This window comes from Bos indicus x Bos taurus, chromosome 8 (assembly GCF_003369695.1).
Source record: "Bos indicus x Bos taurus breed Angus x Brahman F1 hybrid chromosome 8, Bos_hybrid_MaternalHap_v2.0, whole genome shotgun sequence".
NCBI classification, from domain to species: Eukaryota; Metazoa; Chordata; class Mammalia; order Artiodactyla; family Bovidae; genus Bos; species Bos indicus x Bos taurus.
The window spans coordinates 101,772,913-101,789,662 of NC_040083.1; the positions used below are offsets into that span (position 1 = coordinate 101,772,913).

Sequence of the window (16,750 nt, forward strand, 5' to 3'; positions counted from 1 at the left end):
AAATACATATAAAATAAGCAACAAGTAATAATTCATTAGCAAGAAATGTGCATTAAAATGATATATAACATAATCACATTTATTTAAGAATATATTTCAATATCAAATGGCAGAGTTCAACAATGCAAAACCTAAATTACTTTTGCACCAACCTAATATTTTTATTTGGCTCATCTGAGTCTAAAAATTTTGTTACCCCTTAATTGGACCCAGGTTTTTTTTCTTTATCATTGGCAAGTCAGATCCAGTTTGCACAATCTGTAGCTTCAGTCCTCATCTACTTTCATTTGCTTTGGGGCTCACTAGAGGATTTATTTGGCAAAAAACAGAACTATATTCAGCAACATGGAACTGAACATTATTTTTCCTACAAAGTTAAAAGCACATTGTATCTCCTTTCTGACCACTTGCCCAGTCCCCATTTCTTTGAGAGAGAAAGCTTCATCTAAATTATTTCATCTGATTGTTAATTGTCATTTGTAACTTTATTGCTACTTCAGTCTCGGGTATTCCTTTAGAAAGGTGGATGAATTCATTACATATTCTAATGTATTGTCTATGGATTATAAGATAAAGTCAAGCATGTATCTGCTAATACTTTTCAAGTAAAAGTAAAAGACCTGTTTTAAAACTGAAAAGTTAAAGACCTGTCTTTAAACTTAGAAATGCCTTAATAGTAGGCTTCCCTGGTGGCCCAGATGATAAAGAATCTGCCTGCAATTCAGAGACCCATGTTCTATTCTGTGTCAGGAAGATCCCCTGGAGAAGAAAATGGCAACCCACTCCAGTATTCTTGCCTGGAGAATTCCATAGACAGAGGAGCTTGGTGGGCTACAGTCCATGGGGTCGCACAGAGTCGAACATGACTGAGCGACTATCACTCACTCACTCACTCACTCACTCATAATAACCTCATTTAAACCATTATTCACACAATGTGAGAGAGGGGCAAAGCAAAGTCAAGAGAATAGTAAAAGACATTTATGGCAACAGTCTAACCCCAGCAATAGAAGTTGTCATATATCTATTTGACAAAATATTGAATGTTCTTTAAAAAGAATTTTGGCAGCAACGTGGATGCAACTAGAGATGATCATACTAAATGAAGTAAGTCAGAAAGAGACATACCCTGTAGTATTACTTATATGTGGGATCTAAAATATGATACAAATGAACTTATCTATGAAACAGAAACAGACGCACAGACACAGAGAACAGACCTGTGGTTGCCAGGTGGGAGAGGGGTGGGGAGGGAAGGACTGGGAGTTTGGTATCAGCAGGTACAAACCATTACATATAGAATGGATGAGCAACGAGATCCAACCGTATAGTTCAGGGAGCTATATTCAATATCCTGAGATAAAGCATAATGGAAAAGAACATAAAAAAGAATGTATATATATGTAAAACTGAGTCACTTTACTGTATATCAGAAATTGACATTGCAAATCAACGTTACTTTAGTTTGAAAAAAAATGAATTATGAAGGCCATGTAGAAGTGCAAAAATGTGTTGAGATGCTTTTGTATTTTACCATTTTCATTTAACATTATTTAAGCTTGTAGCCATAAATGTTACATATGGATAAGGACTAGATAGAATATGCAGAAATAATTATGATTCTAGATTTAATTTATTTTGTGTATAAGTTTATCTACTTTGATGATTTGCCTAGAATTGAAACTCTGAGTCATTTCTATTTTCCCAGTTCCAAGACCAGAAAGGAGCTCTTTCATTTAAGTAAGGGCCTTCAAGGGAGAAGGGAGACCGGTGTCCTTGGAAGGAAGGCAGACCTTGGAAAGATGCTGGAGAGGAGGGAAAATTTTAAGGAAGTTGACCTAAGGTTTTGGAGACAAAGAGGGAATTAAGAGATCAGGAATTAAGAGAACAGATAAGGACGGAAGCGACAAACTACTGAGGACTAAGCGTCTTTGTGGTTTCCTGTGGAGCCCTGATGATGGGCTGACTTCACAGTGCCAGTGAAAATCATTTGCGTGCTGTTTTGACATAGCTACTGAGTCCTACGCTGGGAAATTGGTCAGTCATATTATCTAAAAGAAGTGTTTGTGAACTCAGGATTCAACTGTATAAATATTGTTTATTTCTTTCTGTTGTAAAGTCTAAATGACATTACTAAGAAGTTGATTATTTGAAAACAGGAATTGATATTTTGGTGAATAATGCCAGTGCAATTAGCTTGACCAACACATTGGAAACACCTACGAAGAAAGTGGATTTGATGATGAACGTCAACACCAGAGGCACCTATCTTACGTAAGTTGAAGAGCTGTGGGACAGACTTTCCTGGTGGTCCAGTAGCTAAGATTCCTTGCTCCTAATGCAGGAGGTCCAGGTTCGATCCCTGGTCAGGAACTAGATGCCACGTGATACAGCTAATACCCGGAGCGGCCAAATAAATACTTAAAAGAAAAAAATGGCTATGAGTGTTGCAGTGCTTTGTCAGAGAACTAGTTGTGAACATATTTGAATAAGGTTAGCAATCAGTTTGAAATCTAGTCAATCCTTATTTGTATTTCTAAGTTTTAATTAAACATATCATCTCCAATGGGCTTCCCTCATAGTTCAGATGGTAAAGAATCCACCTGCAGTGCAGAAGACCTGGGTTTGATCCCTAGGTTAGGAAAATCCCCTGTAGAAGGGAATGGCTACCCACCCCAGTATTCTTGCCTGGAAAATTCCATGGGCTGAGAAGCCTGGAGGGCTACAGTCCATGGGGTCGCAAAGAGTCAGACACAACTGAGCAACTAACACTTAACTTATCATCTCCAGTATTATATGTGTTTGTATCATGTTAAATGCATGCTTATAGAGATTCTATAATAAGGCTCAACTGTATTTTTGAACAGTTGATCTTTCTTATACCCAGCTCACTTTATTCATTTATTCAAATGCCCTGTAGGCCTTTGAGCTTACAGCACTCAAAATAACATGATTCATGTGAAAGCTAAGAAGTGCAGTGCCTAGCACACAGTGAACTTAGCTGCTTTATTAAGCTCAAGATACTAGTATCTAAGTGTGGCGCTGAGTTTTCAGTATAATGAGTAAGATAGGGCATGTTGCCATGGAAAATGTACCTGGTTAGGGTTAGTGATGCTGAGGGTTAGGCAAGCAAAGTGCTGGTGGAAAGGTTTTGTCTAATAGATCAAAGGAGAAGCTCATGTTTATAATGTAAATAAAATGAACTTTTTCCTTTGAGTGTGAAATATGGTCTTATTGCTTGGAATAGGTTGTTCGTTTCCTATCAGTGTTTTGAGGTGCGGCTTCACTGTTCTAATGACTATCAGTGGTAATGTTGTTTGTCCTTCTTTCTCACTCCCATAATTATGAAGTACCTCTGGAATGGAAAAACAATATGTACAAAAACCCTTTACTTTAGTGATATTAATTGTATTTGGTTTATAAACTTAAAATGACATTGTAGATGGTAACAAGAATTTTGTACATTAATAAGAAAGAAACTAACTTAAGAAGAATGGACTAGTTTCAAGTCCTAGAAGTTATTGAATGTGAAATAAAACTAAACACTATGAAGTTAGTAAGCTACAATATGTTATTAAGCTGTGTATTATAGCTTAATAGTTAAATATTTGAAAATATTGGACCTGTGTCTTTTGTAAAATACCTATCTTTTTGAATGGGATTTTTAAAAAAACAACTAAAATTGCCCCCAAAGGAATATTGCATTGTGTGTTGGCACAAATTAAGTTTGGTAATGTGTTGAGAATTAATATTATTAACTTACAGTTCCTTTGTGGTAGAAATACCATACCTACCAAGATGAAAAAAATCAGAATGTGTAAACTAATAATTTCAGTTGTTTATTTCATGTTTAATATATGTACTGTTCTAAGTACCTCATATATATTGTCTCATTTTAATCCTTTGGTCAGTCCTAGATAGTAGCAAGTATTACCAGCATTTGCAAATGAGAAAACTGAGAATCGGAATACTCTATGTATCTGCCCCAGATCACACAATGAAGGGCAGAAGGAGACTTTGAACCCAGGTCTGTCTGACTTGGAATGATGTAGTTGAAGATAATCTAAGTTGGATTTAAGCCTAATGTGCTACTTACTTGATTGTTTTCATCAGGCAGATCATATTGTCAGGCCATTATATAAAGTTTCAAAGGATGAATATTAGTTGCTTTTCCTATCTTCATTCTTGATAAATGGGAAAAAAGCCAACAAAAGTATCCTATAAATTACTGAACAAGTTCAGTTGCTCTGTAGAAGTAGTTTAACATATGATTTAAAAAAGTAATGAAGCTGTTAGAAAGCTAGCAGTTTGACTTGTGTTTTCTTTTGCTTTCAGATCTAAAGCATGCATTCCTTATTTGAAAAAGAGTAAAGTTGCTCATATCCTCAATCTCAGCCCACCTCTGAACCTGAATCCACTGTGGTTCAAACAGCACTGTGGTAGGTGGTAGGTGAGGGGATGACTTGTTTAGTCAATCTGTTTCACATTAAATCAGTGTATTGATGATGTAATCACAGTTTGTACATACTGATAACATTAAGTTTTCTCTGCAGAAGTTGGTAGCATTTTGGTAAGTAGATTCTTAATCTTTTATCTGTCAGTTTTTAAATGGAGGTATAATTTACATTAAATAAAATGCATAGTTGTTAATGGTTGAGTCTGATGAGTTTTGACAAATAGATACACCTGAATAACCAATACTCAAATGAAGATATGGATATCCACCATCCTGGAAAGCTCCCTCAAGTACCAGTGGGTGTGTTTTACTGTATATAACTTATTCTTCAATAAAGTTGATTAAGACTACCATGATTGACATGTATGCATTGCTATGTTTTAAATGGATAGCCAACAGCAACCTGCTGTCTGGATCAGGGAACTCTGCTCAATATTATGTGACAGCCTAAATGGGTAAGGATTTGGAAGGGAGTGGATATGTGTATACGCATAACTGGATCACTTTGCTGTATACCTAAAACTAGCACAGCATTGTTGATAAACTCATATAAAATAAAATTTAAAAAAAAACTGTCCATGAATTACTTTACTTTTCACACCTAATGATGTAAGATGAGTATGCTAAATAACAGGCCTTCCCCAGTATCTCAGTGGTAAAGAATCCACCTGCAATACAGGAGACATAGGAGACATAGGAGACATAGGTTCGATCCCTGGGTCAGGAAGGTCCCCTGGAAGAGGGCATGGCAACCCACTCCAGTATTCTTGCCTGGAGAATCCCATGGACAGAGGAGCCTGGCAGGTTATAGTCCATAGAGTTGCAAAGAGTCAGACATGACTGAAGTAACTGTGCTACAAAGACAGAAATATAGATCAATGGAACAAAATAGAAAGCCCAGAGATAAATCCACGCACATATGGACACCTTATCTTTGACAAAGGAGGCAAGAATATACAATGGATTAAAGACAATCTCTTTAACAAGTGGTGCTGGGAAAACTGGTCAACCACTTGTAAAAGAATGAAACTAGAGCACCTTCTAACACCATACACAAAAATAAACTCAAAATGGATTAAAGATCGAAACATAAGACCAGAAATTAAAAAACTCCTAGAGGAGAACATAGGCAAAACACTCTCCGACATACATCACAGCAGGATCCTCTATGACCCACCTCCCAGAATATTGGAAATCAAAGCAAAAATAAACAAATGGGACCTAATTAAACTTAAAAGCTTCTGCACAACAAAGGAAACTATAAGCAAGGTGAAAAGACAGCCTTCAGAATGGGAGAAAATAGTAACAAATGAAGCAACTGACAAACCACTAATCTCAAAAATATACAAGCAACTCCTACAGCTTAATTCCAGAAAAATAAATGACCTAATCAAAAAATGGGCCAAAGAACTAAATAGACATTTCTCCAAAGAAGACATACAGATGGCTAACAAACACATGAAAAGATGCTCAATATCACTCATTATCAGAGAAATGCAAATCAAAACCACTATGAGGTACCATTTCACGCCAGTCAGAATGGCTGCGATCCAAAAGTCTACAAGCAATAAATGCTGGAGAGGGTGTGGAGAAAAGGGAACCCTCTTACACTGTTGGTGGGAATGCAAACTAGTACAGCCACTATGGAGAACGGTGTGGAGATTCCTTAAAAAACTGGAAATAGAACTGCCTTATGATCCAGCAATCCCACTGCTGGGCATACACACTGAGGAAACCAGAAGGGAAAGAGACACGTGTACCCCAGTGTTCATTGCAGCACTGTTTATAATAGCCAGGACATGGAAGCAACCCAGATGTCCATCAGCAGATGAATGGATAAGAAAGCAGTGGTACATATACACAATGGAGTATTACTCAGCCATTAAAAAGAATACATTTGAATCAGTTCTAATGAGGTGGATGAAACTGGAGCCTATTATACAGAGTGAAGTAAGCCAGAAAGAAAAACACCAATACAATATACTAATGCATATATATGGAATTTAGAAAGATGGTAACAATAACCCTGTATACGAGACAGCAAAAGAGACACTGATGTATAGAACAGTGTTTTGGACTCTGTGGGAGAGGGAGAGGGTGGGATGATTTGGGAGAATGGCATTGAAATACGTATAATATCATATATGGAACAAGTCGCCAGTCCAGGTTCCATGCACGATACTGGATGCTTGGGGCTGGTGCACTGGGACGACCCAGAGGGATGGTATGGGGAGGGAGGAGGGAGGAGGATTCAGGATGGGGAACACATGTATACCTGTGGCGGATTCATTTAGATATTTGGCAAAACCAATACAATATTGTAAAGTTTAAAAATAAAATTAAAAAAAAATAAAAATAAAACCCTTAAAAAAAAAAAAGAAGTAACTGTGCTAAATAACAAGATTTATGTACAGGTGCCTCCTTTGAGTTTATTGTATCATATACTTACTCCTTATTTCAACATAATTCCATAAAATTTGGAAAGGAGGACATTTGGAATAAGAACCCACAGAACAAAACTAAAACAAGTTCTGTTTTAATTGACTCTGTTAAATGAATTTGCAACCTTTTGTTTATGTTTTACTAGAAGTAGTCTTGCCAGGAAAATCCCATGGACGGAGGAGTATGGTAGGCTGCAGTCCATGGGGTCGCTAAGAGTCGTGTCACTTTCCCTTTTCCCTTTCATGCATTGGAGAAGGAAATGGCAACCCACTCCAGTGTTCTTGCCTGGAGAATCCCAGGGACGGGGGAGCCTGGTGGGCTGCCGTCTATGGGGTCGCACAGAGTCGGACATGACTGAAGCGACTTAGCAGCAGCAGCAACAGCAGTTTTCCTTTAAATGGCCAGTTTCATTGAAAAAAGGATAAAAAAAGAAACAATAATGTAATTTATCCCCATAATATTCAGAGGAATAAAAGTTTATTACTGCCTCTTTTTTTTTAAACAATTACTAGGATGGAAATATGTTAAAGTAGTTCATCCCTGATATATATAAAATTATTTACATAGAAAACTGTTCTTTTAAAAATAGTACATTAAAAGTTTTTGTGAAATGAAGAAGTGAAGTTGCTCAGTCGTGTCCGTCTCTTTGTGACCCCATGGACTGTAGCCCACCAGGATCCTCGGTCCATGAGGTTTTCCAGGCATGAATACTGGAGTGGGTTGCTATTTCCTTCTCCAGGGGATCTCCCCTACCCAGGGATCGAACCTGGGTCTCCCGCGTTGTAGGCAGATGCTTTACCGTCTGAGCTACCAGGCAAGCCCAAAGGTTTTGTACTAATATAAATATTAAATAATTCTGAAAAATGTATCAAGGAAAAACAGTAATAGAAGGAAATTGGTTATTTATACTCACAAATTAATTTGTTTCCTAATTAAATTCTTGATGGTTTCTTTCAGCTTACACTATTGCTAAATATGGTATGTCTATGTGTGTACTTGGAATGGCAGAAGAATTTAAAGGTGAAATTGCAGTCAATGCATTGTGGCCTAGAACAGGTATGTACTTATGAAAGAAACCCATTTGTTGGATTCTCATTTATTGCCTTAGACACTCTCGGGTCGGTGCTGCTACCGCTAAATCGCTTCAGTCGTGTCCAACTCTGTGCAACCCCATAGACGGCAGCCCACCAGGCTCTGCTGTCCCTGGGATTCTCCAGGCAAGAACACTGGAGTGGGTTGCCATTTCCTTCTCCAATGCATGGAAGTGACAAGTGAAAGTGAAGTTGCTCAGTCATGTCCGACTTAGCGACCCCAGGGACTGCAGCCCACCAGGCTCCTCCATTCATGGGGTTTTCCAGGCAAGAGTACTGGGTGGGTGGGGTGGGTGCAAATGAGTAGATCATCAAAAGGAAACCTCAGTATGTCTGTTTGGAAACAAGTTCAGCTTTTTATTGTATGTGAAGGACCCTTTTCAGTCCTTCTATTTGACTACATGGTTGCTGTACTAGAAACACTAACACTGGAAGAGTCTCATAAAAGCCAATAGGAAGCCAGCTGCACTTCCCTAACCTTTTTTCCACCCTTGTCTTTGGTACCTTAAATTCTGCAGATTCTCTTGCAGTTACTTTTATTTTCTCCTCACACATCCCAGAAAATGCTTCTTTACTTTCTTGTACTCTTACTAATTTGTCTTTTTCCTTTATGAGAAGCTGACTTTTCTGTACTTTCACATAAGTTCTGAGTTCACAGAGTGTCTGGATCCCCTTTAGGTGACAGGGTAACCTGCCTATGGCTGGGCTTTGTATGCAGCTTTTGAGTTAAATGTACAGTGGAAGCTGATGGCTTGCAGGTTAGGGAACATGTTGTGTAAACATGAGGGGAGGAAAATGACAGAAAGGGAAGACTTGTCCTACTTATCCTCCACTTATATATCAGAACAACTTAAAGGAAGAAAAAGAAAAAAAACTATTCTTATTCTACCTTTTTTTCATATATTTAATAGTGCCTATGAAAACCTTAACCTCTTTTATTTTCTTCACTCTAAATGACAATCCTACCCCACAAAAGTATGAAAAAGAGAAAACATAGTGGGAATCACTTTTTCATTTCACTTAAAAAAAAAATTAACAGAACCTTTGTTGCACTAACATCAGGACTCCAACATGTAAGTTAGTGTGACCCCTTTCTAGGGAATCTCCTTAGGGTCAATACAGGATTTTCCTGATTCTCCCCATTGGGTCATTTAATGTATTCCTATATCTTCTAAGGACCTTGATATTGTTTATTCCCATTCTTCTTCCTTCTGGCATTGTTTTCTTTGTTCATTGATCACTCAACGAATACCTAGTGGACAGTTGCCATGGGGCAGACATTGTGCAGGGTTCAGTGGACACCTCTTTGGCCTTTTCAGCTCGTAAATGAGTCGGTTGATAGAGCTGTCTGCAAAAGAACATTTAATTCAGTATTTTGGCAAATTATAATGGTCCTAGAGGTGCTCTTGAATGGAACTGCCACGTACAGCAGTGTGGACTGTACCCAGAGTCGTAGCTTAGGAACAAAGGAGGGGTTTCTTTCACTTCCCATCTGCTGTGTGCAGGTGAGGACATTTCCTCAGCCCTGGCACTGGTGAGAGGCCTAATGGTCTATGGTATTGAAGCTGAGAGAACAGGAGGCTGTGGGGCAGAATTTATGGAGCCCTGGGATATGTTGCTAATGTAACTGTCAGGAAAATTTAGCCATTGCACCCAGCTCTCTCATCACCATCTTTGTTTTCTAATAAGAACTCCAGGAATTTTAAAAAAAAGGTTTTTATGTGAAGTGTAGTTGATGTAGGGCTTCCCTGGTGGTTCAGTGGTAAAGAATCCGCCTGCCAATGCAGGAGATGCAGGTTTGATCCCTGGGTTGGGAAAATACCCTGGAGAAGGAAATGCAACCCACTCCAGTATTCTTGTCTGGGAAATCCCATGGACAGAGGAGCCTGGCGGGCTACAGTCCGTGGGGTTGCAAAAAGGTTGGACACAACCTGGTGACTACAAAGCAGCAACATGGCTGATTTACAGTTTTACGGTAGTTGCAGGTGTGCAACATTGGCACTTGATGCTTGTGTACGTGGTGAACTGATCACTGTGATAAGTCTAGTAACCATCTGTCCCCATGCAAAGCTATTACACTAACATTCACCATATTCCTTATGCTACATGTTATATTCCTGTGGTTTATTATTTTATAACTGGAGGTCTGTCTCTCTTCATCACTTTCAGCTATTTTGCCCCACCCTGTACCCCACTCTCCTCTGGCAGCCACCTGTTTGTATCTGTCTGTTTTCATTTTGTTTTGTTCATTTATTTTGTTTTTCAGATTCCACACATAAGTGAAACCATATGATATTTGTCTTCCTCTGTCTGACATTTCATTTAGCATAATATGCTCTAAATCCATCCATGTTGTCACAGGTAGCAAGATTTCATTTTTTTAATGGCTGAGTAGTGTTCCATTGTGTATGTATGTATTATATATAACCACATCTTATTTATCTATTGATGGCCTTTTAGGTTGCTTCCATATCTGGGTTATTGTAAGTAATGCTGCAGTGAACATGGGTATGCATAAATATTTTTGAATTGGTGTTTTCATTTTCTTTGGGTAAATACCCAGAAGTGAAATTGCTGGATCATGTGGCAGTTCTATTTTTAACTTTTTTTTATGAGGAATCAGTTTTTTTTTAATATTCCATCTGCCTGTTTGACCAAGATTCCTTTATTTCCTAATCTACCAGGGTATCAGAACCATGATTTATTGCTTCTTCATTTCCCTTATGTTACTCTAGCAGACAAAATTCTTTTAAGATTTTCTAGAGAATGGTATTTGTTGCAATCAGGCAAAAGATGAGAGTGAAAAAACTGCTTCTACGATATTTTCATACATGTCAAGACTCACTGCTGAGTCATGAAATCAATTTAGTGAGGCATGAAATCAATTTGGTGGATTGTGAAATTGATTTAGTAGATAGCAGCCAGAATTTTGTTGTTGTTTCATTTTATTTTTAATTGAAATAGAGAATATTAGAGAGCATTGCACATTGTAATAGTGTTTTTTGGTAAACTTTAAAACTTATATATGAATATCCTATATAAATGAAACATGCATATGTTTATGAGTGTTTATGTGTAGGTATTACGTGTTTTTAGTCTTGCTCATAAGAACTGTTATTTATTGTGAATCACAGTAAAACAGTTTAAAACTTGGACTTTTCTTTGCCTCTTTTTTTCAGCTTCTTTTCCTTCTCTCATCCTTTCTCAGCTTCCTCTCCCTGCCTTAATCACTGCTGTTTGCTGTTAAAGTTGATAGAGTCAGAAAGTTAGTATCTACATTTCCTTCACATCACTTACAGCATTTGAATTTAAATTACTGATAACAATAACAATAGTCGTTTAATGTCTTTCTTGCTAGAAAAGCTTCTTAAAGATATAGTATCTGTTTTGTCCATTTGGTTATCATCATTACAGACATTCAATAAATATTGATATTGATGAATGAATGAAGGCAGTATGATTAGTTTCCATGTAGGTCCATAACAGACATTCCAAATAAAAGGTTTATATAAGAAAGGGGAAGAATATTGTATGACTTGGAATGTGAAGGACATTATCAGGATTGGCAGGAGAAATCAGCTCACTGCCTAGATCTTTGCTTTAGTTGAGATGTTCATTTTATTAATAGAAGGTTTACTTGACATCTTGGAACCCTTGGTATCGTTTGGGTCCTAGACTTGTATAATATAGTGAATTGAATTTACGGTCATGCTCCTTATGTTACATGGCATGATGAATGATGTAAAGGATACTTTTGAAACATAGCAAGAGGACCATGTAGCTCAGATGAAAAGTCAGAAAGGGAGGTCCTTTAATGAAACAATTGAAATAAGACTGAGGATGTTGGAATTAACAAGGAGAACTGAACAAGGCATTCTTGGCAGAGGGAACAACAGAGTCTGAAGTATGGGAAAATACTGGATGTTTGGTGGAACTGCAAGAAGTTGTTATGGTGTGTCTATGATGGGGTGTGGACTTTTTATTTCCCTCTGAACTGGAGCGACTGGCGAATAGTTCGGATTGGCCTGGATGTTGGGTGGGTGTGAGGTTGTGGGTGAGATGGACAGACTGAGTCCAAGGGTTTTGATTGCCAAGTTTAGGAGCTTGAATTTTAACCTGTATTCAGTAGAGAGTCACTTTAGAATTTTAGAGGCAGGAGAGCAATAATAAGCAGAAGGCAAAGAGGAGCAGTGGTTTGTTGATGAGGTTTAGGAAGTTTAATTTAGCATCTGAATAGGCTAACTTGTAAGATTGTGGAAAGAGGAGGCAGGAAACCTAGCTAGAATATTGCATTATTTATGATGGAGGCACTGAAAATGGATTTGAAAGGGTGTTCAGGCTCCTCGCGGTTTCTGAGGCCTCTATTTAAAAGACACATCTTTTCTTTCTGGACCATATAGCGTGGTCCAGACATGAAAACTCAGCTAACCAGGGAGGTCAAGGTGGCAGCTGGCCTCTGTGGTACTAGAAACCAAAACCAAAACTGGTTTCCATTTTCAAGGGACCTACTTATCAACTAGGTTAAGCAGTTTATACCATATTTCCTTGATTCTGAGATGCCCATGTTTTCAAGTTTACATCTTTGATACCAGGTTGCTCATATATAGTTGATGTGTTATAGTTTAACTGGCAGGTTTTTTCCCCTTGGTGGTTACACTTGATAATCAATGGTATCTTTGGTTCAGTGAGCACATACAAGAATATATGTGTTTGTGCAGATACAGAGAACAGAGTAGCGGGTACCAGAGGGGAAGTGTGGGGAGGGTGAAATCGGTAAAGGGGATTTACTGTATGGTAATAGATGGAAGCTAAACTTTCGGTGGTTAGCATGCTGTAGTGTATACAGAAGTCTAAATATAAACACCTGAAACATCTATACTATTATAAACCAATTTATTGAGATAATTTTTTAAAAGATATTTTGAAAAGTTTTGGGAATGGATGGCAGTGATGTACTGCATTGTGAATGTACTTAATGCCAAAGAATTGTGCACTTAAAAGTGATTAATCTGAAATAAAACTAAGAATATACAAATGGGACCTAAGTAAACTTAAAAGCTTTTGCACAACGAAGGAAACTGTAAGCAAGGAGAAAAGAGCCTTCAGAATGGGAGAAAATATTACCAAACGAAGCAACTGACAAAGAATCAATCTCAAAAATATACAAGCAGCTCCTGCAGCTCAATTCCAGAAAAATAAATGACCCAATCAAAAAATGGGCCAAAGGACTAAACAGACATTTCTCCAGAGAAGACGTACAGATGGCTAACAAACACATGAAAAGATGCTCAACATCACTTATTATCAGCAAAATGCAAATCAAAACCACAATGAGGTACCCTCACATGCCAGTCAGAATGGCTGCTATCAAAGAGTCTACCAACAATAAATGCTGGAGAGGGTGTGGAGAAAAGGGAACCTTCGTACACTGTTGGTGGAATTCAAACTAGTACGGCCTCTATGGAGAACAGTGTGGAGATTCCTTAAAAAACTGGAAATAGAACTGCCATACGACACAGCAAGCCTGCTACTGGGCATACACACTGAGGAAACCAGAAGGGAAAGAGACACGTGTACCCCAATGTTCATCACAGCACTGTTTACAATAGCCAGGACATGGAAGCAACCTAGATGTCCATTGGCAGACGAATGGATGAGAAAGCTGTGGTACATATACACAATGGAGTATTACTCAGCCATTAAAAAGAATGCATTTGAATCAGTTCTAATGAGGTTGGTGAAACTGGAGCCTATTACACAGAGTGAAGTAAGTCAGAAAGAAAAACACTAATACAGTATACTAATGCATATATATGGAATTTAGAAAGATGGTAATGATAACCCTGTATGCGAGACAGCAAAAGAGACACAGATGTAAAAAACAGTCTTTGGACTCTGTGGGAGAAGGCAAGGGTGGGATGATTTGAGAGGGTAGCATTGAAACGTGTATATTATCATATGTGAAGCAGATTGCCCGTCCAGGTTTGATGCATGATACAGGATGCTCAGGGCTGGTGCCAAGGGATGACCCTGGGCGATGGGATAGGGAGGGAGGTGGGAGGGGGGTTTTGGATGGGGAACACATGTGTGCCTATGGTTGATTCATGTCAATGTATGGCAAAAACCACTACAATATTGTAAAGTAATTAGCCTCCAATTAAAATAAATAAATTAATTTTTTTAAAAAAAGGTTAATCGAAAGAAAACCAATAACACACACCTACGCCATCAAAAGGGCTTCTCCGGTGGTGAAGTACACCTGCCAGTGCGGGAGACGTAAGAGATGTGGGTTCAATCCCTGGGTCAGGAAGATCCCCTGGAGAAGGGCACGGCAACCCACTCCAATAGTCTTGCCTAGAGAATCCCATAGACAAAGGAGCCTGGCAGGCTACAGTCCATAGAGTTGCAAAGAGTCGAACACAACTGAAGCGATTTTGCATGCACTCCAGCAAAAAAGTGGTTAAAATATATGTACATATGATTAAAAATGGTTAAAATATGTATTCATCTCTTCAGTAAAGTATTTTTTAAAAAAAGAAACAAAACTAAAATTATTTCTTGTGCTTAGAAGACATAAATTTTTTTTCATATACCAAGCTATCATCAGGAGGGCCATACTTTCCAGTTATTGCTTAATAAGACTTAAGTTTCAGGGTTGCTTTTAGGATTCTTGTGATCCAAGGCATATCAGCTTTCATTATAAATCTTGATTTCTTTTTTTTTTTTTGCCAGAAATCATCAGGGAATTTGATTTGATTCATCCTGTTATTAATCTGCTTTTATTGTCAGTTGTATTAGCTCTTGGGTTGGCCTGTTGACATTGCAAAACTTTTGTTGAGAGCAACTGCATGGCTCACTTCCTGATTTAGGGGGTTTATTCATGCCTTGTTTGTATTTTCCATAGAAAAGTAATTAAAGTAATGATAGGTTGTTTGGGAAACCATCCCTTATTCTTATATTGCATGTGTGTGTAAATACACACACACACACGTACATGACATATTCTTAATCATTTTTAAGACTTTGCATACCATTAATATAGTACACAGAGTGGAGTGTGTATGTATGCCTACGGTCTCATTGTCTGTATTGAAATATTTATAGAAAAATTCTTGAGTTTATAGGACTAAGATGATAACTGAACTCTACAAATGTTGATTAACAAAGTACGACCCATTAATCACATAGTGGCTAAGGGCCTGGCTCTGAAGTCCAGCTGCCAGCTGTTTGAATCCTAGCTCCTGTAACCTTGGACCTTAGCTCCTTGACCCCTCTGTGCCTGAGTACTGTCATCTGTAAAATGAGGATAATAATGGTGCATGCCTTGTGGAATTCATTCAGATAATATATGTAAAGTATGTAGCAGCATGCCCAGCACAGGGTACACTTCATAAATGTTAGCTGCTATTTTTCATTCATAAGGTACCACTTCAAGAGTGAGGCCAGAGCTCTTGAACTATTGGTAAAGTTAAAAAATATATTCCTAGAAAAGGAATTTTAGTTATAATGTGAAGTATCTTCTAATTCAGTGCACTTGAGAAATTCCCCAAGTTCATGTGTACGCTTTGAAAGAGGGAAGTGTGCTAGGAGGTAATTGCCATGAAAGTAGGGCCTTTGTGTGCTTTGCCCACTCATCTGTGCCCAGTACCCCCAGTAGTGCCTGCCTTTTTAAATAACATTCAGTAACTGTTGAATGAGGAAGAGTCAGTGGCTCTTAAAAACTACAAACTTTTCATCTTGTGGACTGAATTACATAGGTTATTTCAGTAAGTAATGATTTCAAATGGTGGTTTAACAGTAGAATGGAGAGGCGTTTATCTAAATTACTAGAAACTGAAGCCTAAAATACATTTAAACAAATTGATTTTCGTTGCTTTAAATGTAAATTGAGATAAGTTACTATTCACAACTTTGACAGTGCGTAATTAATAATGTAGTATTAATGGTAGAGTTTCAGGTTACTTCACAAAAACATAATTTAAAAATTATATGTATGGGACTTCCCTGATGCACAGTGTATAAGTATCCACCTGCCAGTGCAGGAGATACGGGTTCAACCCCTGGTCCAGGAAGATCCCATGTGCCTCAGAGCAACTAAGCCCGAGGGCCACAGCTCCTGAGCCTGCGAGCCTTAGAACCTGTGCTCCACAGCAGAGAAGACGCCGCAGTGAGACGCCCTTGCCCTGCAAGGAGGAATAGCCTCCACTCGCCACAACTAGAGAAAGCCCGCACCAAGCAGTGAGACTCAGTGCAACCAGAAATTAATTAATTAATTAAAAATCATATGCACCGAAAACAGTGGAAATTATATGCAAACATTAATAATAATTTTCTCTGGGGAGAAGGATTATAGATAGTTTAAACATTCTTCCTTGGGACTTCCCTGGTGGTCCAGTGGTTAAGACTCGGAGCTTCCCCTGGATGGGGCATGGATTCATCATCCCTGGTCAGGGAACAGAACTGTGAGGTGAGGTGCAGTCAACAAATAAACAACACTTTTTTTTTCTATTTCCTTCTCTTATTTTCTAGTATTTCATAAATGAAAGTAGTATCTGGATGTAAAAGGGCCCTCAAGTCCAACCAGTATTTATCAAATGTTTATGGTATACTTGTCATGGTTTTAGGCACTAGGGATACAGTGATGAGCCAGAAAGATCAAGTTTCTCTATTCTAGTAGAGGGAAAAGAGAAAATAAGCTTAGGAAAGGGACTCCATATTTTAGAGACAGGAAACCGAAGCCAAAAGATGTTAAAGTGGCCTG

General features: G+C 38.2%; 1 protein-coding gene across 3 annotated transcripts in view; it reads left to right on the forward strand.

Annotated features, from left to right (window-relative positions):
• Positions 1–16,750, forward strand: part of HSDL2 (hydroxysteroid dehydrogenase like 2) — a 60,666-nt gene that overhangs the window by 23,040 nt on the left and 20,876 nt on the right. For 2 of the 3 annotated variants that reach the window (XR_003512392.1, XM_027550515.1), the window contains exons 4-6: positions 2,160–2,274; positions 4,336–4,439; positions 7,856–7,954. Coding sequence is in view for 2 of the 3 variants with exons in the window: in XM_027550515.1 (XP_027406316.1) it covers positions 2,160–2,274; positions 4,336–4,439; positions 7,856–7,954 (318 nt within the window). In the remaining variant the exon portion in view is untranslated. The remainder of the gene's footprint in view (positions 1–2,159; positions 2,275–4,335; positions 4,440–7,855; positions 7,955–16,750) is intronic. The other variant, XM_027550516.1, reaches the window with a different exon arrangement.